Source organism: Lepidochelys kempii, chromosome 8 (genome assembly GCF_965140285.1).
Source record: "Lepidochelys kempii isolate rLepKem1 chromosome 8, rLepKem1.hap1, whole genome shotgun sequence".
Taxonomy (NCBI): domain Eukaryota; kingdom Metazoa; phylum Chordata; order Testudines; family Cheloniidae; genus Lepidochelys; species Lepidochelys kempii.
The window spans coordinates 31,291,859-31,310,175 of NC_136387.1; the positions used below are offsets into that span (position 1 = coordinate 31,291,859).

General features: G+C 40.7%; 1 protein-coding gene across 1 annotated transcript in view; it reads left to right on the forward strand.

Moving 5' to 3' along the window:
• Positions 1–18,317, forward strand: part of DOCK2 (dedicator of cytokinesis 2) — a 501,344-nt gene that overhangs the window by 453,431 nt on the left and 29,596 nt on the right. The window contains exons 39-44 of the mRNA XM_073355961.2: positions 373–462; positions 1,844–1,948; positions 4,648–4,789; positions 10,037–10,118; positions 13,899–13,983; positions 15,628–15,714. Coding sequence (XP_073212062.1) covers positions 373–462; positions 1,844–1,948; positions 4,648–4,789; positions 10,037–10,118; positions 13,899–13,983; positions 15,628–15,714 — 591 coding nt within the window. The remainder of the gene's footprint in view (positions 1–372; positions 463–1,843; positions 1,949–4,647; positions 4,790–10,036; positions 10,119–13,898; positions 13,984–15,627; positions 15,715–18,317) is intronic.

Below are 18,317 nucleotides of genomic sequence, written 5' to 3' on the forward strand. Positions count from 1 at the left end.
GCCCCTACGAAGCACATTATAATGAGCATGGAGTTTGTGTCTGAGCCCTTGGAGATGCTGTACCTATGTTTGGAGGATACTGAAAGGTTTGAGGTGATTTTTGGAGGTGTTCTCGTAACTGTACCGGAGACTCACTTGTTCCTATCTATAATGAACCATAAAATATTTTTACTCTGCACATTAAGCTGCTGTCCTGGAATTATGGGTGCCTTGAATCTTCCATTCCATACTTGCGGTTAATAAATATCTGCAGCTTAGAGATAGCCTAAACAATAAGGATACATAGTTAAACAGTGGTTCCTTAAAACCTTATTTGTTGGTGTTCAATTTTGCCTGTGTAATTTTACTTTAGAATATGTGGTTACTTTGCAGATGTGGGAAGAATCAATATCCTTATGCAAAGAGCTAGCAGAACAATACGAAATGGAAGTTTTTGACTATGAACTTCTAAGCCAGAACCTGGTAAGAACATACATGGCCCTCCAAAACATTTCAGGAACATAAATGAATATTTTTGAACTCTCAAATGGTAGATAGGTAAACGAGTTTTTGAAGAGTCCATAGGAATTTGTTATCCATATTGATTTTTAGATCATTTCACATACTTTACTTTGTCACCGATCATACCTTGATACCAAATTAAATAGTAAAATTTCTGTGCTAAAGAGCCTTACAAAAGTGGTTAATTATTATATATGTATGTATGCATATTTAATCATTTGACACTATTCTAGAGATAAGATGAGATGAGACCAAGCAAATCCCAGGAGTCATTACCCTGCATTAATTGACTTGCAAGGTTTAAAAATTACCTAAAGGATACAGAATAGCCTTGTGCCCTTTTTTTGTTCTTCTTTATGATGTAGAAAAAAAGGTTTAAAGTATTCCCTCTCCCCGCATATGCTTTTGACATTAGAATTTCAGATCCTGTCAAGCCTGGAAGAGTCTGTGGTGAATGGAGAACTAGTGAAGTAGTGCAATCACAAGAGCCAGTAGAATGAAAGCTGAGAAAATGAAAGAAGACAGGATTTTTAGGCCGGCTGTTTAAACACTGAGTGTTTTGTTTTTTACTCACACATATAAAGAAGCCTTTTTTGAAGATTTGACACCATTGCCATTTCAGTGAAGGTGTTAGACACCTTCCTGAAGCTTCCAGGGGAGTCAAAACTTGATATTCCTGAAATGTTTAAGGTGAAAAACAAATCTGGAGGAACCCCGACCACTCCTCAGACATGCACTTTTTCAAACTTCCTCCATATGTGATAAATCAAAAGATTACAACCCTTATTTTAAAAAAATCTCTTGCAGACCACATTTACATAGCCTAGACTCAATGCAATGTTATACTTGAGGACACAGTAAATAAAATGAAGCACTGTTCTCAACTCAGAATAGCATACACACGTCTGCCCCTTATGCATGACTTCTAGCATTATGCTGAACAGCTGGCCCAGTCCTCACCAAGCTACAGTAAGGACATGAAACATTTTCAAGTTCATTATCTCATTAACCTTATCAGTGAAGTTCAGCTAGCTACGATGGATCCTACCTAGTATAATTCTGAGGTGTCTGACAGCTTGTTTCCACGCTTGCTCATTAGGGATATATGTGACTTTGCATACAGTTCATTTTAAATTGTTTAACCCCATTTAATTTAGCTGTGTATTATACTTACATAAACAATTTATAAAACAATTAATGTGGCACAAGAAAACTGTGTAAAGAGTGACTGAATGCTAAATTTTTTAAAAGATATCCCAGTAATGAGTTAAAATAGAAACCATTTTCCTTGAAGTATTATGATTCTGAAACAATAAGACTGAAATATCATTTTTGATTTCAGATTCAACAAGCTAAATTTTATGAAAACATCATGAAAATTCTGAGGCCTAAACCAGACTACTTTGCCGTCGGATATTATGGCCAAGGATTTCCCACATTCCTCAGGGTAAGTCTCTCTATGTATATTTCTCCTGCAACTTTTTTTTATATACTCATATAAACACCACTGTACTGTACTAGTAAAAATGTAGTTGGTCTCTGGGGAAAACCGATCTTCATTTAATCCTGCATTGACACTAGATTTCACAATTATCTGAAGTATTATTTGTTATAATAGCATATTAAAGCCTTCCCAGATGGAAATGCTTCTAAATTGATTTATTCTGATTTCCCTTGTAGACTAGAATACCCTCGTAGTAGTAGTGATGGAGTAAAAAGGCAGCATGCTGAATCCTTACAAGATATTATAAGTAGGCAGAGGCTGCCCAAATTTTACATATTTCACAGACAGACTAATGAAGGCAAGGGTACCAGGAAGTAATGGAATGATGTTTGGAGTTCATATCAAAACTTAAAATCTAGTTCATTTTCACACACACTTGTAATTTTTTGTAGCTCTCCTTATGAGTGAACAAAAAATGACACCTGAACTGCTCCTTAGCTATACCTGAAGCGTGCATGTCCACACTTCTGGGGGCTTGTCAGAGAAATAAGAGAGAGTGCATGGATGATATAGCAGGTGGTCCTGCTTTGAGTAGGGGATTGGACTAGATGACCTCCAGAGGTCTCTTCCAACCCTAATATTCTATGGCACGCTTAGGTTAAGTCTCCAGTGCTCTAGCTTGCTGCACCTAACTGGTCGTGTCGACCCTGAAGTTGCGCACTAAGGGTATATCTACACTGCAGTTGGGAACAAGCCTCCCAGCCCACACAGACAGACTGGTGCTAGCTCCACTCAGGCTAGTGCGCTAATAGTACCACGGATATTGCAGCTCCAGCAAAGACTTGGGCTAGCCCCCCGAGCTCAGAGGCAGGAGGTTGGGTGAGCCTGAGAATAGGAGTTGCCTGTTCTGTCTGTACCTGGTGAACCTCACTGCCTGACTAGTTCAGATAGGTTCACAGCCGCATATCCTGGGCTGTTTGTCTTAGACCATTTATTTCCCTCTTACATGGTAATACTGTGCAATACAGGCTTACAGCAAAGATAGACTCCCCTGCCCAGGCTCACCCTCTGAGCTTCCTTCTGAGTTCCTCCTGAGCTGCCCCTTGTATTCTCCCCAATTACTTTGTTAGCCCTGTGATTGTCACCTGGGTACTCACAATCCCCCACCAGAAAATGTGTAACTGCCCTCACCTGGGCCTGCAGCCTTCCCCAGGTAGCACCCTGTCACACGGCCATATGGCCTGTAACATCCACACTTCTATTTTTAGTGTGCTAACTTGAATCTGTCAACCTGCGCTGGATGTATTGCTCCCAGCTGCAGTGTAGACATACCCTAAAAGTTCCACAGTACACTTTGATGCATTGCCTATAGCTTTGGTACTGCCCACAGCAATAGGTCAAAGCGAATTATGGAGCTTTTGGTGTGAGGTAGCAGGATCTGCATGGCAAGCTAGAACGCTGTAGATTTACACCTCAACTTGCCACACACTAACTCTCTGTATAGATGGGCACTGAATCAGCACTACTGCCTATCTAAATGCACATACACTCATTGACCCACCCCTATGCTTGTTCACCTATTGTTTGCCTTTTTTCATTTTACAACCACCATCTTAGAACCTCAGTCGAGAACCCAAATAAAAATAGGGATGTCAAAAGAGCTCAAGATACTTAGGCTCCTAAGTCCAATTGAACTTCACTGGCATTTGGCAGCCTAATTCCCTTAGGTTTCTTTGAAAATCCCAGCCAACATTTCTAAATTTTCAGTATCACGGGATTTGTCTTGACTCTGAGATGCTACCAGGACAGGTCTTTCTGCCCATGTTCAGTATTATTGTGTTTGTCAAAGCATTAGTGCATTGAAATATTCACCACTGTCCAGAGTCCCTGTCTCAGTAAGTATACCCCTCACATAGGTACATTTGGTGTACTTTAAGGTACTATGGTAGTTCCAACATAGCTTGAAATACACCCTCATGCTTGAGTAGCAAATGCAATGCCTCCCTTCACCAGTTCAGCCTTACAGACTGGTTTTTTGTGGAGGACATTCAGTGGAACACCTGCAGAGGAGATAATTTCACCTTATTTTTAGGTTTTAGGTGTTGGGTATTTAGGCTAAAGATTTGACTACTCGCCTTTGTTTAATTTAATATTAATGACATTTCCCCCTGCTTCAAAAATTAACACTGAATGGGTGTGTTTCATATAACTGTAAGGACACCTGCCTCTTTCCTTCCCGATCTCGTCACACCAAGTACACCGAACAACAGATGAGAACTCCTTGGAATTGACTGTGCTGTAAATTAGAAGTTTATAATACTGGGGAGAGGAACAGGGAGAAGAGAGGTTATATGTATATTATAAAGCAAGTTTCTTTCATAAAGGGGAAAGAAGAAAAGGAATTTTAACAGTTTGCCCACCTCCCCATTTTCTGTTTAGTTACTACTGTAAAGGCACATTCTGAATTCAGTCTTTTTTTCCTCTTTCTGTCTCGCAGCATGAAGTATTTTCTTTGGGGGAATCAGTGACAATTTCCTGGAGCTAGTGGAAGTGGGTTAGAATCAATTATTTATATTTCTGAAACAATTAGAGGCCCCTATCAGGTTCAGAGACCCCACAGTGCTAGGCCCTGTACAAACACACACACAGCCCCTGCCCCAAAGACCTTCCAGTCTAGGAAATCTAGTATTCGTCTCTTGCAGAACAAAGTGTTCATCTACCGTGGGAAGGAGTATGAGCGGAGAGAAGATTTCCAAGCACAGTTGATGAGCCAGTTCCCAAATGCAGAGAAGATGAATACCACCTCAGCCCCTGGAGAGGACATGAAAAACTCTCCTGGTCAATGTATCCTTAAATATAGGAATTTACAGAATAAGGAAAAATTTGTTTTGTCAAGGGAGTCTGATAGCAACACTGTTGAAGTTCATGGTTCCTGTGAATCATGGTATGCAGCAATGGCAGTCACTGTTACTGAGGTTGGCTCTAGGGGATTTGATCATTCAAAGTTGTGAGTGTCTCTTGAGGTGCTGAGCATCCTCAAATCCTCTTAACAATGAAAAAATAGAATCAAGCTGCTTTGCTTGCCTGTAGATGTACTTGGTTCAGAGAAAAGGGACTTTGCCAGTATTAGTAAGCAGATGTGGCTTCAAGACATACAAGGCTGGATGGAGAAAAGTTGTTCACCCTTGCCACAGAGGGCAGGACAAAAGACAATGGATTCAAACTGCAGCATAGCAGATTTAGATTGAATCTCAGGAAAAACTTCCTAACTGCAAGACCAGTAGGACCACAGAACAGACTGCCTCGGGAGGTCGTGGTAGCTCCTTTACTGAAGGTTTATGAAAGGAAGCTGGATAGTGTTGGGTATTTTAGACACAACAAATCCTGTGTCTTGGCAGGGGGTTAGACTAGATGAATCTTGCAGTCCCTTCTAACCGTGTGATTCTAAGGTGGAGCTATGTTAAGAAGGAAGGTGCCTACAGGCAAGGGGCTCCTGTACAGTAGTATGGTGTAAATCTGTTGACTGAGGCAGTGCAGCACTGTGAACTAAATCACTATAAAATGATTTTATGGAAAGGCATGTGTTCAGCATGCGTGTGCAGTAGCATGTACACAACTCCCATTAATGCGAACAGCAATTGTATGTCTAATTCCCTTCACACCACACTCAAAAGAGATTATGTATACTTTTTGTGGGTAGGACTATCTCTTAGTCTGTGTTTCTACAACACCTAGTACAATGGGTGTCTTGTGCTGTTGTGGAATGTCACATGGCAATCAATGGTAAAACTCCCATTGGTTTCAATAGGAGCGGAGTTATGCCAACATTGGTGGGTCTTAAAAATCCCATCCTAGAACTTCAAAAGTTTTGGTCCGCAAATATTTGCGGGTACATATGACCAGTTGGTTTGGTTTTGTTTAAACTGGCTAACTTGCCTAAGTACACTGGTCTGAACTGGAAAAGGGAAAGGAAGAACAGTGAGGGATTAATTAGAGGATGCAAATGGAAGAAAAATATATTATGTTCTGAACTGGTAATAGATAGAAACTGCACTGAACTTGAAAAGAGGGTGAGGCTAGCAGACATAACCTGTGTGGAACAGACAAAATAAGATAAGCATGATGTTCCACTGACCATTAGTTCAGTCAAAATCTGTAACCTGCATTGCTCAAATATTCCTATATTCTTCATGGGACTGAACACCAGCAAACTTTTTTTTTTTTCCTGGATGTGCAACAGATGCACTGTATGACCTTGAGCAAGTTGCTTCCCCACTTTGTCCCTCAGTTGTAAAAAGGACAGTAAGGATTTTTACCTCACAGGAAAACTGTGAGGATGGATTCCTATTGTTTGGCAAGCACTTTGAGAGGCTCAGTTGGAGGGCTGTCGGTGCAAAGTGGTGCTGTTAAATACAATTCATGCATTTGTTCTGTCTGTAACATCAAATGTTATGAACAGCTAAATTTAGCTAATTCATGTGCTTTCACACCATATCAGTATTATTTACATCTTTCCAGTATTTCTTGGTTCCTTTCATTTCCATGATATTTCTGAATTATAGGAAAAGGCAATATTTTGTTGAAACATCATAAATATAAGTGTTTATTTTTTACTATGCTTTTTAATGACCTGACTCACTTACTGAACAGGAACCTAAAGTCTTGTAACCATTATGCATATCTTTTAAGAATACTTCATAACTGCTTGTCGAGATATCATCTGTTCCTTTCTCAGTCCCCAACACTCAAGGGGGGGAGCAGTTAAAGAGAAGCTCTTATTGTACTTAATGTACCCTCCACCCTCCCTTCAAAAAACATACTTTAGCATACAGACATGTGATAGCTTTTGAAATCCACCCCGCCTGTGGCTACCTGCTGGGCATCGTTTCAGTAGTCTATTGTAATAACCAAACACACTTCATTTTTATTTGAACAGTATATTGCAATTGTCCTCAAAAGCTGCACAGAACATCGGCTGGCTTCCTAGAACTGCTTGTAAATAAATCATGCACATGCTTTTCTAACATTTGAAATCTAAGTTTAAATCTACTTAGTCACTGACACGTCTTGTCTCACCAGCTTGGGTCTTTCCTCTCCTTCTCAAGAATCCTTTGCTTATGTTAGAAACACCCTGGTGGCACAGTGACATAATTCTGAACAATACTCCCCCTTCATCCCCAAAATGCACCTGTACTACTGCGCTTAGGGCTTGTCTACATAATTAGTTGTGCACTAACTAGCCTAAGTGGATTCTGGTGCATATTAAAAGTTTCCTAGCTTGTGCTGATGTTGTCCTGTGGTACTACGTTAACACACGCTAGGAAACTTGTGCTGCACACCAGCAGGGTCCACACAGGCCAGTTAATGCACAACATGCTGGTGTGCAGTGCACTAGAATTTCTACCCCAGCTGGTGCTGCACTAACACAACTTGTAGACAAGCCCTTAATGTTTGAAATGCCTTTGTTGGACTGGGGGGGGTTGTTGTTTTTTTTTGTTTTGTTTTGTTTTGTTTGTTTGTTTTTTGATGAAAAGCGAAACTAATGAGCAAACATGAGTACATCTGAAAACTCTGGAGGAGGCTGTTCACCGGAGTTCAGCTCTCCAGAGCTGACAGGGAGCTGCGGCACCAGCCATACCTGAAGGAATTTGGCTTCAGAGAGTGATCATTTCATAAAAGTGACAAGCACCTATTCACGTGACACCTCAGTTTCCAGTTTCACATATATAGGCTGTTTCTCTTCTAAGGCTTGTGTGCCCATCCTCTCTCTCCCCCAGTTCTGGGGCACTCTGTTTTAGTCTTCTTTTGAGTTCACACACAGTTTACCTTTACCAACTTGGCGTGTAACAACTGTAGTGAGCAATAGCATTGGCTACCTTTAAAGTGGCAGGTCGTGTATCAGGTGGCATTCCTGTCTTTTACAGGCTTTTCATTCAAGACCTTCAATAAAGGCCACATGCATGACCTCCCTGAACAAGGCCTTCATTAAAGGCCACATGCATGACCTCCCTGTTCTAATTGAAACTGCCCTTGTACACCACCTGCCCTTTACAGATCCCACTATCATTCCTTATGTCACCAGGCAGTGGCGCCATGGCTGTGGGCGTTCCTAGCCTTTGGAATGTGCTACATCATCAAATCCATCTCAAATAATCATTCTCCGCTTTATTTTAAAAAGAGCTTAAAGGTATTTTCTTGTTTGGAATGTTCCTGGTAGATTGCTCACTTCTTGTCTCCTTTTCCTCATGTTCTGATCTGGACCATTAGAGAGCCACTGGTTTGGGTCTGGATTCAAATGCCCCCAGCATTTGGGTGAGCAAAGGGTAACCAAAGGATCAGATATTACAGTTTAAACCCAGGATTATTTTTATCTCCTTTTAAAACTGTGTGTTTATTATTTGTAGGCTTCCCTATGGCACTGATCATTATAGTATCTGAGCACCTCACATGGAAGGAATATGGGAGTAATAAATGGAGGGAACATTGGAGAATAAATGGAGGAAAGTAATATTACCTCCATTTTACAAATGGGGAACTGAAGCCCAAAGAGACAGACAGACTTGCCCAAGATAACACTGGAACCCAGATCTCATGAGTTCCAGTCCAGTGCCTTAATCACTAGACTATATTTCCTCTCTAAAGGTCAGAGTCTGACATCCTTGCTCAGAATAAAGAGCAATTTACACCTAGGTAGTCCCACTGAAGTGAATGGGACTAGGCATAGAGCAAGGCACTTCCACACGTAAGGAAAGATGGCAGAATCTGACTGTAAGTGCTTGAGTGAAATGTGTAAGAATATGATTTATGCCCACACAATATTCTATTGAAACTAAGCACCCACTTATAAAATGGAAATCTAAGACACAAGTGACACTGTGGCAGGGTGGACTAGGCCTGGAGGCCTCTTGGCCTTGCATCACCTTGCCCCAGAATAGAGTGGCGAGAAGTCCTCCTAGAGGGGGGCAGCCTAGAGGGGGCTGCTGGAGCGACTAATAAGGGGCCAGAAGGGCCAGATAAAAGGCAAGCAGCAGAGCAGAACCTTCAATTGATGAGAGAGAACCAGGTGCCTGGCTGGCTAGACGAACAGCAGAACTGCAGATAGCTGACTGCAGAGAGTTCACCAGACGGAACTGGGCCCAGCAGAGGCTGCCAAAGACCGGGTGCCTGGCTGGATGGATAGAGTAGCAGCAGGACCATGAAAAGGTCACTGCAGGCAGGCTGAGCCCAGGGGACTGATCCCAGGACCTGGCCAGACCAGGTGAGAGTACTGAGATGGGCCCTGCTGGTCTGGTTGCAGACTGAGCCCTGAGAGGGCTGCTGAAAAAGACACCAGTTGAGGGTACCGAAATGGGCTCTGGCTGGGTGGTTGAAGAAGGCAGTACCTCAGGGAAGAAGCCTAAGAACTATGGCACCATACCAGGGCCATGATAAGAACTCAGAACTGTATACCCCGGAAAGGGGGGACAGCGTGTACAGCTCAGCCAGAGGTCTGAGCTGCCAAAGACCAGCTGAGAGAACCAGCAGCTGGGGTGGGGTGCTTCCAAGAGGCAGGCGCCACCCTGATGTAAGACCAAAAAAAAAAGCAGGCTCACACCTAACCAAGAGAAAGGGGGCCATCCACGAGAGGTAGGGGCTGCCCCCCATGAAAGAACTGTGTTTGCAGGCACTATCAGCCAGAGAATAGGGGGCATGCACAAGAGGTGGGTGCCGACCCTGTTACAGACACACAGTAATTTGGACAAAGATCTAAATCTTTAAACATCATGACATTTTGCCAATCGATGCCATACGCTATGCCTATGTCAAAGTTAAGTAATGAAAATATTTGTATCAAATAGGCTTTGTTTTGTAGTACAATAAACTATTCAGTGTGATAAATTAACTCTCAGGCCTACTAACCTAACAGTAAACCTACTCAGATAACTGATACTGTATTGTATCTATCTCAAAATTAGTCTGTTTTTTCAGTGTTAACGCCAAATATTTCCTCTCTAGAATAAAAATCTTAGGAAGATTGCTCTTGGACAACATGTTGTTTGTTTTCCAGGCTACATACTATCTTTCATATGTCCTTAACCTGTGTGATTTTAGACATTCAGTGCTTTACTGTGCAACCAGTTTTGGAGGAGCATACCAGATTCAAAAATAAGCCAGTACCCGATCAAATCATAAAGTAAGTTTATTTTTGTTGGATAAATGATACCATAAAAGGTGTGAGAGTCTGGGTTAATAATCTATGGAGAAAGACTTTTTTTATAAACACAGCCAATTTATTGGTGAGCCAGGGTGCATGCACTTATCTCAGTTACTAAATGTATTTTTCCTGACATTTCAGAGAATCTCATCAGCCATTTAAACACTACCATATGCTTACAGAAAAAAGCCCAAATTACTCTGGATATGCGGCCAGAATCTGTTCTAATATATACCCACTGCAGCTTCATTGATTTCAGTGGGACTGAACGGTTGTGTGCCTGGGTAGTGTTTTGCCACAGTCTGCTTTTCTTCTCCCAAAAACACAGTTCCCAGCCTCTTATTCCAGTTCCCTGGGGAAATTGCAAGGGGATGGAGGATGTGGTTTTTTTTTTCTAGAACACAACATGAGTTTGTATACTTGTCTGACCTCCAAACCAATGCCACTGTTTGTTGCTAATACACTTCCTCACAGCCTACAGAGTAAGGTCAATGGGAATCAGAAGGAAGCAAATGTTAGTTCCTTCAAATTCCCTCCTGAAACTACTCATTTAAAGCATGGGCTAAGAGCAGCAGCAATAGGTAACTGGGGATAGGTTTAGATTAAAAGAAGATCTACCTGGCTAGTAGCAAGAACCACCTAAACAAACGCACACAGGTAAGCGCTGGGGGCAGCAGAACCAATATTAGTAGAGGACCAGCGACAGGTCCAGTTTAAAAACTACTCTATATGCTGTTGTAGCCTCAGGGGCAATGCTCGGCTCCTCTCCCTCTCTTCCCAGTGATGTCACCTCTGGTGGTTTCAGCAACACCAAGACAGCATCTCTGCAACAGCTGCTTTTCTGTTCTTCCACCATGCCGAATTCAGAGAGCCCTGACGGTCCAGGAACAGTGACACCACTCATCCTGCTTGCCCTCCCTGCCTGAGACAGCTGCTGTCACCTCTGAACATTAAAACTCACGAGTGTTTGCATGGCACTCTCTTGCTTTCTCTAATTTTCCCAACATATCTACTCATACTTATTTTTTTGCTCCTTCCTGGAACCTTCCTTCCCTGCTTATCCTCTCCTGAGCTCTACTCTCATCTCGCTCTGCCCTCAGAAGACTGCTCCCTGAGTTCATAAGCTGGGGAGGGAGAATCCTGGTGCCCTAGGGGGGGTGGATCTTCCTCCTAAGTCCAAGTCTGGATTGGATTCACACACCTCACCTCCCTCCCTACCCAGTTGCCGGGGGCTCACCATGCTCCTGGGAAGTCTTTTGTTCCTGGGGACTGGCTCTATCCCCCAAAAACCCTTCCCAGAAACTAGGATGACCAGATGTCCCTATTCTATAGGGACAGTGCCGATTTGGGGGGCTTTGTGTTATATAGGCTCCTATTACCCTCCATCCCCTGTACCGATTTTTCACAGTTGCTAGCTGGTCACTTTACCAGAAACATACCTGGGTCCTGATGTCCCACATATTAATAATAATCTAGCTGATCCAGTTTCAGATCTCTTATTGCTACTAGTAGTCCTAGGAAAAAGTGGTCAAAACTGAATTCCCTTTTCAGTGTGCCCTTACTATTGAAGTAAGGCAGACATTGCAGAGGTGAATTGCTGGCATTCCATGTATTGGTTTAGAAGGCTTTAATTCAATGGGAAGAAAAATGTACATCTTTAATGGAGTGGAAATGTGCTAGCTTGGTTCAAATCTGCTCTCTCACCACTTGCACCCAACCTATTCAGCTTTCATATATGTCAAGGATATTAGCACTATACATGCTGTCCTTGGAACTGATCACTGCTAGGTAATATCTTTCTTTTCAGGAACACACAGATAACAGCAAATTATCCTTATCTTTTTAGTCTAATCCTGTTCAGGCAGCTTTGCAGAAATAGAAGACTCAGTGATATCTTCTTAGTTGAATAAAAGGGTCTTGATTCTTAGCAAAGAGAATTTTCTGAAAGCAATGTGAGGCAGCTGCATTTTGCTTGGGAAGGATGGTGTCATGTAGTTCCACATTTGAAGGAATCTCAGGGTTACAATATTGGCATTAAGTCTCTTCAAAAAGAAGGCTGAAAGTTCAACAGCTTTTTATTGCCTTATTAACTGCCCTGGCTCCTTCTGATTTATAAGCTGTTCCACAGGCTTTTGTTACATTCAGAATGGATTTCTGCAATTCTTTGTCTGCAGGTTTGTCAGTAGCATCTTTACAGATATTGCAACTAATCCAGAATGCAAAAGCATGAATGATCCACCTAAAACTAAAAGGATGGGAACAAGCACATTTCTCTTATTTTGAAATGAAATGTAATTTGGTGCTCCCAGTTTCAACTTAAATGTATTTTATAATTGGTGACTGACAAGCACCTCAGTGAAACTGGCCTCTTTGACTGGACTTTAAAGTCACTGCAACACCAGCAACAGTTTGAACGTGGTGCTGTAAGACTCTTGAAATCCCCTGCATAAAGGAAAATCTTTTGCCTTATGTAAGATTTTGTAATCACATCTCAGACGCAGAACTCAGCCAGACTGCACTAAATTTCTTCCACCAAAAATAGGGAGGATTTATTTTTGAGAAGAGTACTTGTTTGTAAGTATAATTCTTATTTGTAAGAGGTGATTTTAGTGCATTCATTCTAGTAAAGTGGTTGAAAATTTCTGTCCTAAAAGTGGTTATATAAAATTATTTGAATTGATATGCCTCTTTAATCAGTGTGATTTACCAAAGAGGTAATTTCAGTGGTTGTCACCTAGTTCAGGAATCATACACTTACAATAATGAGCAAAATGAGAGTGCTCTTTGGCCAGACTCGGCCCTATGTTTTCTAAGCCTACTTAGCCAAAATACCAGGTCATTTCTGAAATTCTTTCTGGAAATATTTATGTAAGTTGCACCTAGTCCTAAAACATTGTTTTTGCCCTGCAAAGTCTGTCTCTGCTTGGCTTTGCTTTAAATTGAATTCCTATAAATAAATAAAGTCTCCTGGGCAGTAAAATATTTAAAGTATGTAAGTATGTGTTGTGTTCTTTTCAAGTTACCTCTCAATCCTCCCTAATTGTATGGTAAAGTGGGCCGGGGGGTGGGGGGGGAGGGACAGGGCGAGGTGGATGTTCCTCTTGCTGTGCAACAGTAGTTGAAGATTATTTTTTAGCTAAGGAGATCATAGTATGAAAATTCACTGGATGCTACTGGTGTATTCGACCTTGATATTCCATTCTATTAGATTTTTTTTTTTCAAAATCCATCGAGATGTGATAAGAAATAGTTGTTTATGGCTTCATGTTTAATAAACAGCTATTTTGCTGTGTTGTAGGCAGAATTATCCAGAGATCTGAACAACTGATTTGGCATCGGAAGTGTTTGAACAAGCACACATTTAAGTCCAAAACAAAATATCATCTACTCCACTTGGTCACTTACTGTTCTTAACAATATACAGTGCTTTTTGGGTCAATCCATAAAACATAATTCAGAGGTGCATGTCAATAAAAGCAAAACCCTCCACTACAGCTTCCCCTAAGTATTTCAGCCATATTTTGAAAGGCTCACATCCTCCAGGTCACAGTCACATCTGTGATGAAACTTAGTGCTACTGTCCCTGTTCGGTGAATAAATGATTTCAGTCTTCCTTGCTGTTGTTGCTGCACTTTTCACAAACACTAAATCACACTTAATTTAAAAAATAAAATCAGACAAAAAGAAAGCCATTTACTTTGATGGTGGGATCCAGCTGTACTTGAATTATGCTTTTTACATCTTCTTTAAATCTTTCAGCTTTTATAAATCCAACTACGTTCAACGATTCCACTACTCAAGACCAGTCAGGAAAGGATCTGTTGACCCTGAAAATGAATTTGCTGTAAGTAATTTTTTGACATGGCAGCATCTTTGTAAAATATGTTGGCGTTGCTGTGCTTGTGAATTCAGAGATTAATCCTTTAATAGTCACGCCCAGCTGCCCCACTATGGAAGGCCTACTTTCAAGATCTGAAACAAGACCTATTTTCATTTCAACTACAGTACAATTTAAATCTAGGGCTTCTCTATTTTTACATTACTCTAAGTACTTTTCAACATAGTCTCGTTTTACATTTCCTGATTTGTACCCTAATTTCCCATTTTATGATCTTAATACTTCGTTGTTTGGATTTTAGGTAAAACCTCTCTGTTAAGTAAGTGAAATACAATTTGGTTGTGCAGGACAGTTGTCTAGTAAAATTTTCTATTGTTAAGCAAGACAAAATATAAATACATATCAATAAAATGCATCGCCACTAGTACTTAATAACTGCTCCACTCATAAGCTACCGGTATGGGCTAAGGAGTGTAAATTGTCTGTTTTCATCACTCATGTGAAGTGATGACTACTGTATATACCATACTGACTCACATCAGCTGTTCAGTAATGCAATAGCTACAAATAATGTTCATGGTTTTAATATACTTTGAGATCTACAAGTGCTGTAAATTATATGATTTTTATAATGTCATGTTCAACAGTGTGGTAAGTTTTCTTACTTTAGAGGAATAAATATATAAAGTTTCATTATATCATAAAATTGTGTAGTTGAATATATTTTTCTAGTCACGTTTTATGGTAAACCAGTGCTGTCAGGATATTGGTGGGGAAAACAACTTAAGTTTTCAGATTTATAAGAGCACCTTATTTCAGAATGGTACGAAGCACTTAAATTATGTGTATTTTTCTGATCAGTGACTAATAGCACTAACTAGTGATTCCACTAGTTGTGTGGTCTTGTGTGGGCAGGGACTGTACACACTGTCCCACACCCAGAGCAAGTGACACTAGCTGTATCCTGTGCTTCCAGTTCTAGAACTTTAACATCCTGGCATGGTGATGTGTAATGCGTCTGTCTAAGAATCAGACACTGTAGTAACACATTGTACCTTTTGAGGAAGGTAAATATTAGTATTTCTGTTTTACATATGGGACACTTGACAGTGAGGCTGTGTCTGCATTAGACCTGTTGTTAAAATTTCCCACTGTTGCTACCACCAACTCGGCTCCCCATGGTAACAATAATAGGAGGAGCATTAGGGAAGGCAGAATGCTAGCAGTTTAATCTGCCATGTTGTCTAACCTGCTTACAGCAACAATGTGGTTACAATTCTGGCACTGTAATATAGAACTCCTCCTGCTGCTAGGACCAGTTGTTTTCCTTCAAGTTTCTTAATTCAGAGTAAAGAAGGCCAGAGTAAGTGTTTTACCAGAGATCACACAGTCAATAGTGGCAGAGTTGGGAATAGAAATTTGGGGGTTCCTTACCTGGTAGAGACTGAGAGCGTAATGATGACCTAGTTTTGAAACAATAAACCACAAATTGCTGTGCTGGATTCCCTTTGCTGCATCTTTCTATGCACAAATTATCCTATGTCATTTTTCTACCTTATCTTTTATTTTGCAATGTAATTTCTATCAACTTCTATCCTGAAAAGACTAAGGTTTCAATCCTGTCTCTTTTTTTAAAAAAAACAACAACAGTCTATGTGGATTGAGAGAACATCATTTGTTACAGCTTACAAACTTCCTGGAATTCTGCGTTGGTTTGAGGTTGTCTCCATGTCACAGGTGGGTATTTACATGCTAAGTATCCTGATATACAAATTAATGTATATAAATGCAGTGTAGCGGTTCTAACACAGACTTATTTTGAGATTAAATGGTTCAAATTTTTGTTTGTTTGTTTATTTATTTATTTTCTAAATCTACTCACAAGACTGCTACTCTGTACATTTTAGGTTTTTTTGTGAAATCCCTGAAAGCTACATGGAAACTATTTTAAAACATCATAATAGAAGCTCAAACTAATGTATATCCGAAATAAAAAAAATGACATCATGGCTAAGCAGCAGAGTGAAAGAGGCAGTTAGAGGCAAAAAGGCAATCTTTAAAAACCAGCAGTCAAACCCTACAGAGGAAAAACAGAAAGGAGCATAAACTCTGGCAAGTCAAATGCAAAAGTATAATTAGGCAGGTCAAAAAAGAATTTGCAGAGCAACTAGCAAAAGACACAAAAACTAAGAGCAAAAAAAATTAAGTACATCAGAAGTAGGAAGCCTGCCAACAACCAGGGAGGCCACTGGGGGTACATCTACATGGGATTAAAAGACCTGCAGCATGGCTGTGGCTGGCCTGGGCAGCTGGCTCAAGCTGCTGGGACTCGAGCTTCAGGGCTCATTTGGGCTCAGGCTGGAGACTGAATTCTCACAGCATCCCAGAGCTCTGGCTCCAGCCCAAGTATGAGCATATACATAGCAATTTTTGAGCACTGGAGCTCAAGCCCCACTGGCTTGAGACAGCTGACCTGGGCCAGCCGCAGGTTTTGTATCCCTGTGTAGACAAACCCTGGATGATCAAGGTGCTAAAGGATCACTCAAGGAAGACGGACCTGTTGCACGGAAGCTAAATGAGTTATTTGCATTGGTCTCCTCTGCAGAGAATGTGAGGAAGATTCCCAGACCTGAGCCATTCTTTTAAGGTGACAAATCTAGGGTGACAGATTGAGATGTCAATAAAGGTAGTTTTTGAATAAATAGGTAAATTAAACATTAAGAAGTTACTAGGACCAGATGGTATTCACCCAAGGAATCTGAAGCAACTCAATTATGAAACTGTAGAATTAACAGCTCTGGTATGTAACTTATCATTTAAATCAGTGTCTGGCCCAGATGACTTCAGAGTAGCTAATATAGTGCCAATTTTTTTAAAAAGGCTCTAGAGGAAATTCTGGCAATTACAGTGTGATTAAACCTAATTTCAGTACCAGGCAAACTGGTTGAAACTGTAGTAAAAACCAGAATTATCAGACATATAGTTGAACATGGTATGTTGGGGAAGAGTCAACACAACATGCTTCCCCAATCTTTTAGAACTCTTTGACTGGAGTCAACAAATGTGTGGACAAGGGTGATCCAGTAGATATAGTGTACATGGATTTTCAGAAAGCCTTTCACAAGGTCCCTCACCAACAGCTCTTCAGCAAAGTAAGCAGTCCTGGGATAAGAGGGAAGGTCCTCTTGAGGAGCAGTAACTGGTTAAAAGATAGGAAACAAATGGTAGGAATAAATGGTCACTGTCATTAGACAGGATACTGGGCTACATGGACTCTTCCCATTATTATGTTCTTATATTGCTAGGGTAGGTGGTTGGTAGTTTTTTACCAGTGGCTGGTAAAGTATTGACCAATATTTGTGGAGTACAAAAGTTGTCTCTTTCACCAAGATGAAGATGGTCTAATAAAAAAATATTACCTCAACCACCTTGTATGTGTCATGGAAAACATAGCATTTTGACATTTTATTGCAAATGAGTAAAACATCTATGTAAAAGGTAGAAGATAACCATATATCTTGCCTGACAATTTTTCTACTAGATTTTGACAGAATCTCTACTTTAGTGCAATACATTGAAATGACTGACACCTCAGCCCTGCTGTGGTTAAAGATTACAACTCATATATCCTTTGTAAGGTACTGTCCTGAGACTCCCTGACAAAAGGGATAGTCAGTCTTAAAAAATATACATACAAGTGGTCATGGGCAAGCCTCTTGGCTTTTGAAGTGAGGGCTTATCGACACAGACACTTTATGTGCAGCAAGCCAGAGTGTAAATCTACAGCACACTAGCTTTCTGTTTGGACCCTGTTACCAAACACTAATAGTTCTGTAGTGTTAGCACAAGGTAGCAGGCTCCTCCGGGCCAGCTAGTGCATAGCAAGCTAATGCACTGCAGATTTACACCCTGGCTTGTTGCACATGAAGTGTCTGTATAGACAAGTTCTGAGGTATTGTTGGTACATGGTGGGCCAAAGAGGTGTTGGCAATTACTAGTACAAAAATAATTTAAGATTCCTTCAGTTTTACTTATTCTGACCTTCCTTGTTTTGAGGAATTTGTCAACATTATTTATACTTGGGGAAAAAAAAGCTTCTCTTTACATTATTTCAGTTTTTATCTGCTGTAATTGCACAAAAGTCGTTCTCAGCATCATATTTATTACAGTTCCCTTGAATTGACACTGGCGATCTGAAATCATCTGAAGGAAATCCCTTTGGTGATGACTTATCATAAAACATGATAATAGTATCCCCTTTGGTAATGTGAACATCATAAGTTCTCAGAGGTATCACTCTGATTTCCTCATAAAATGCACATAAAACTTACAATTTATGG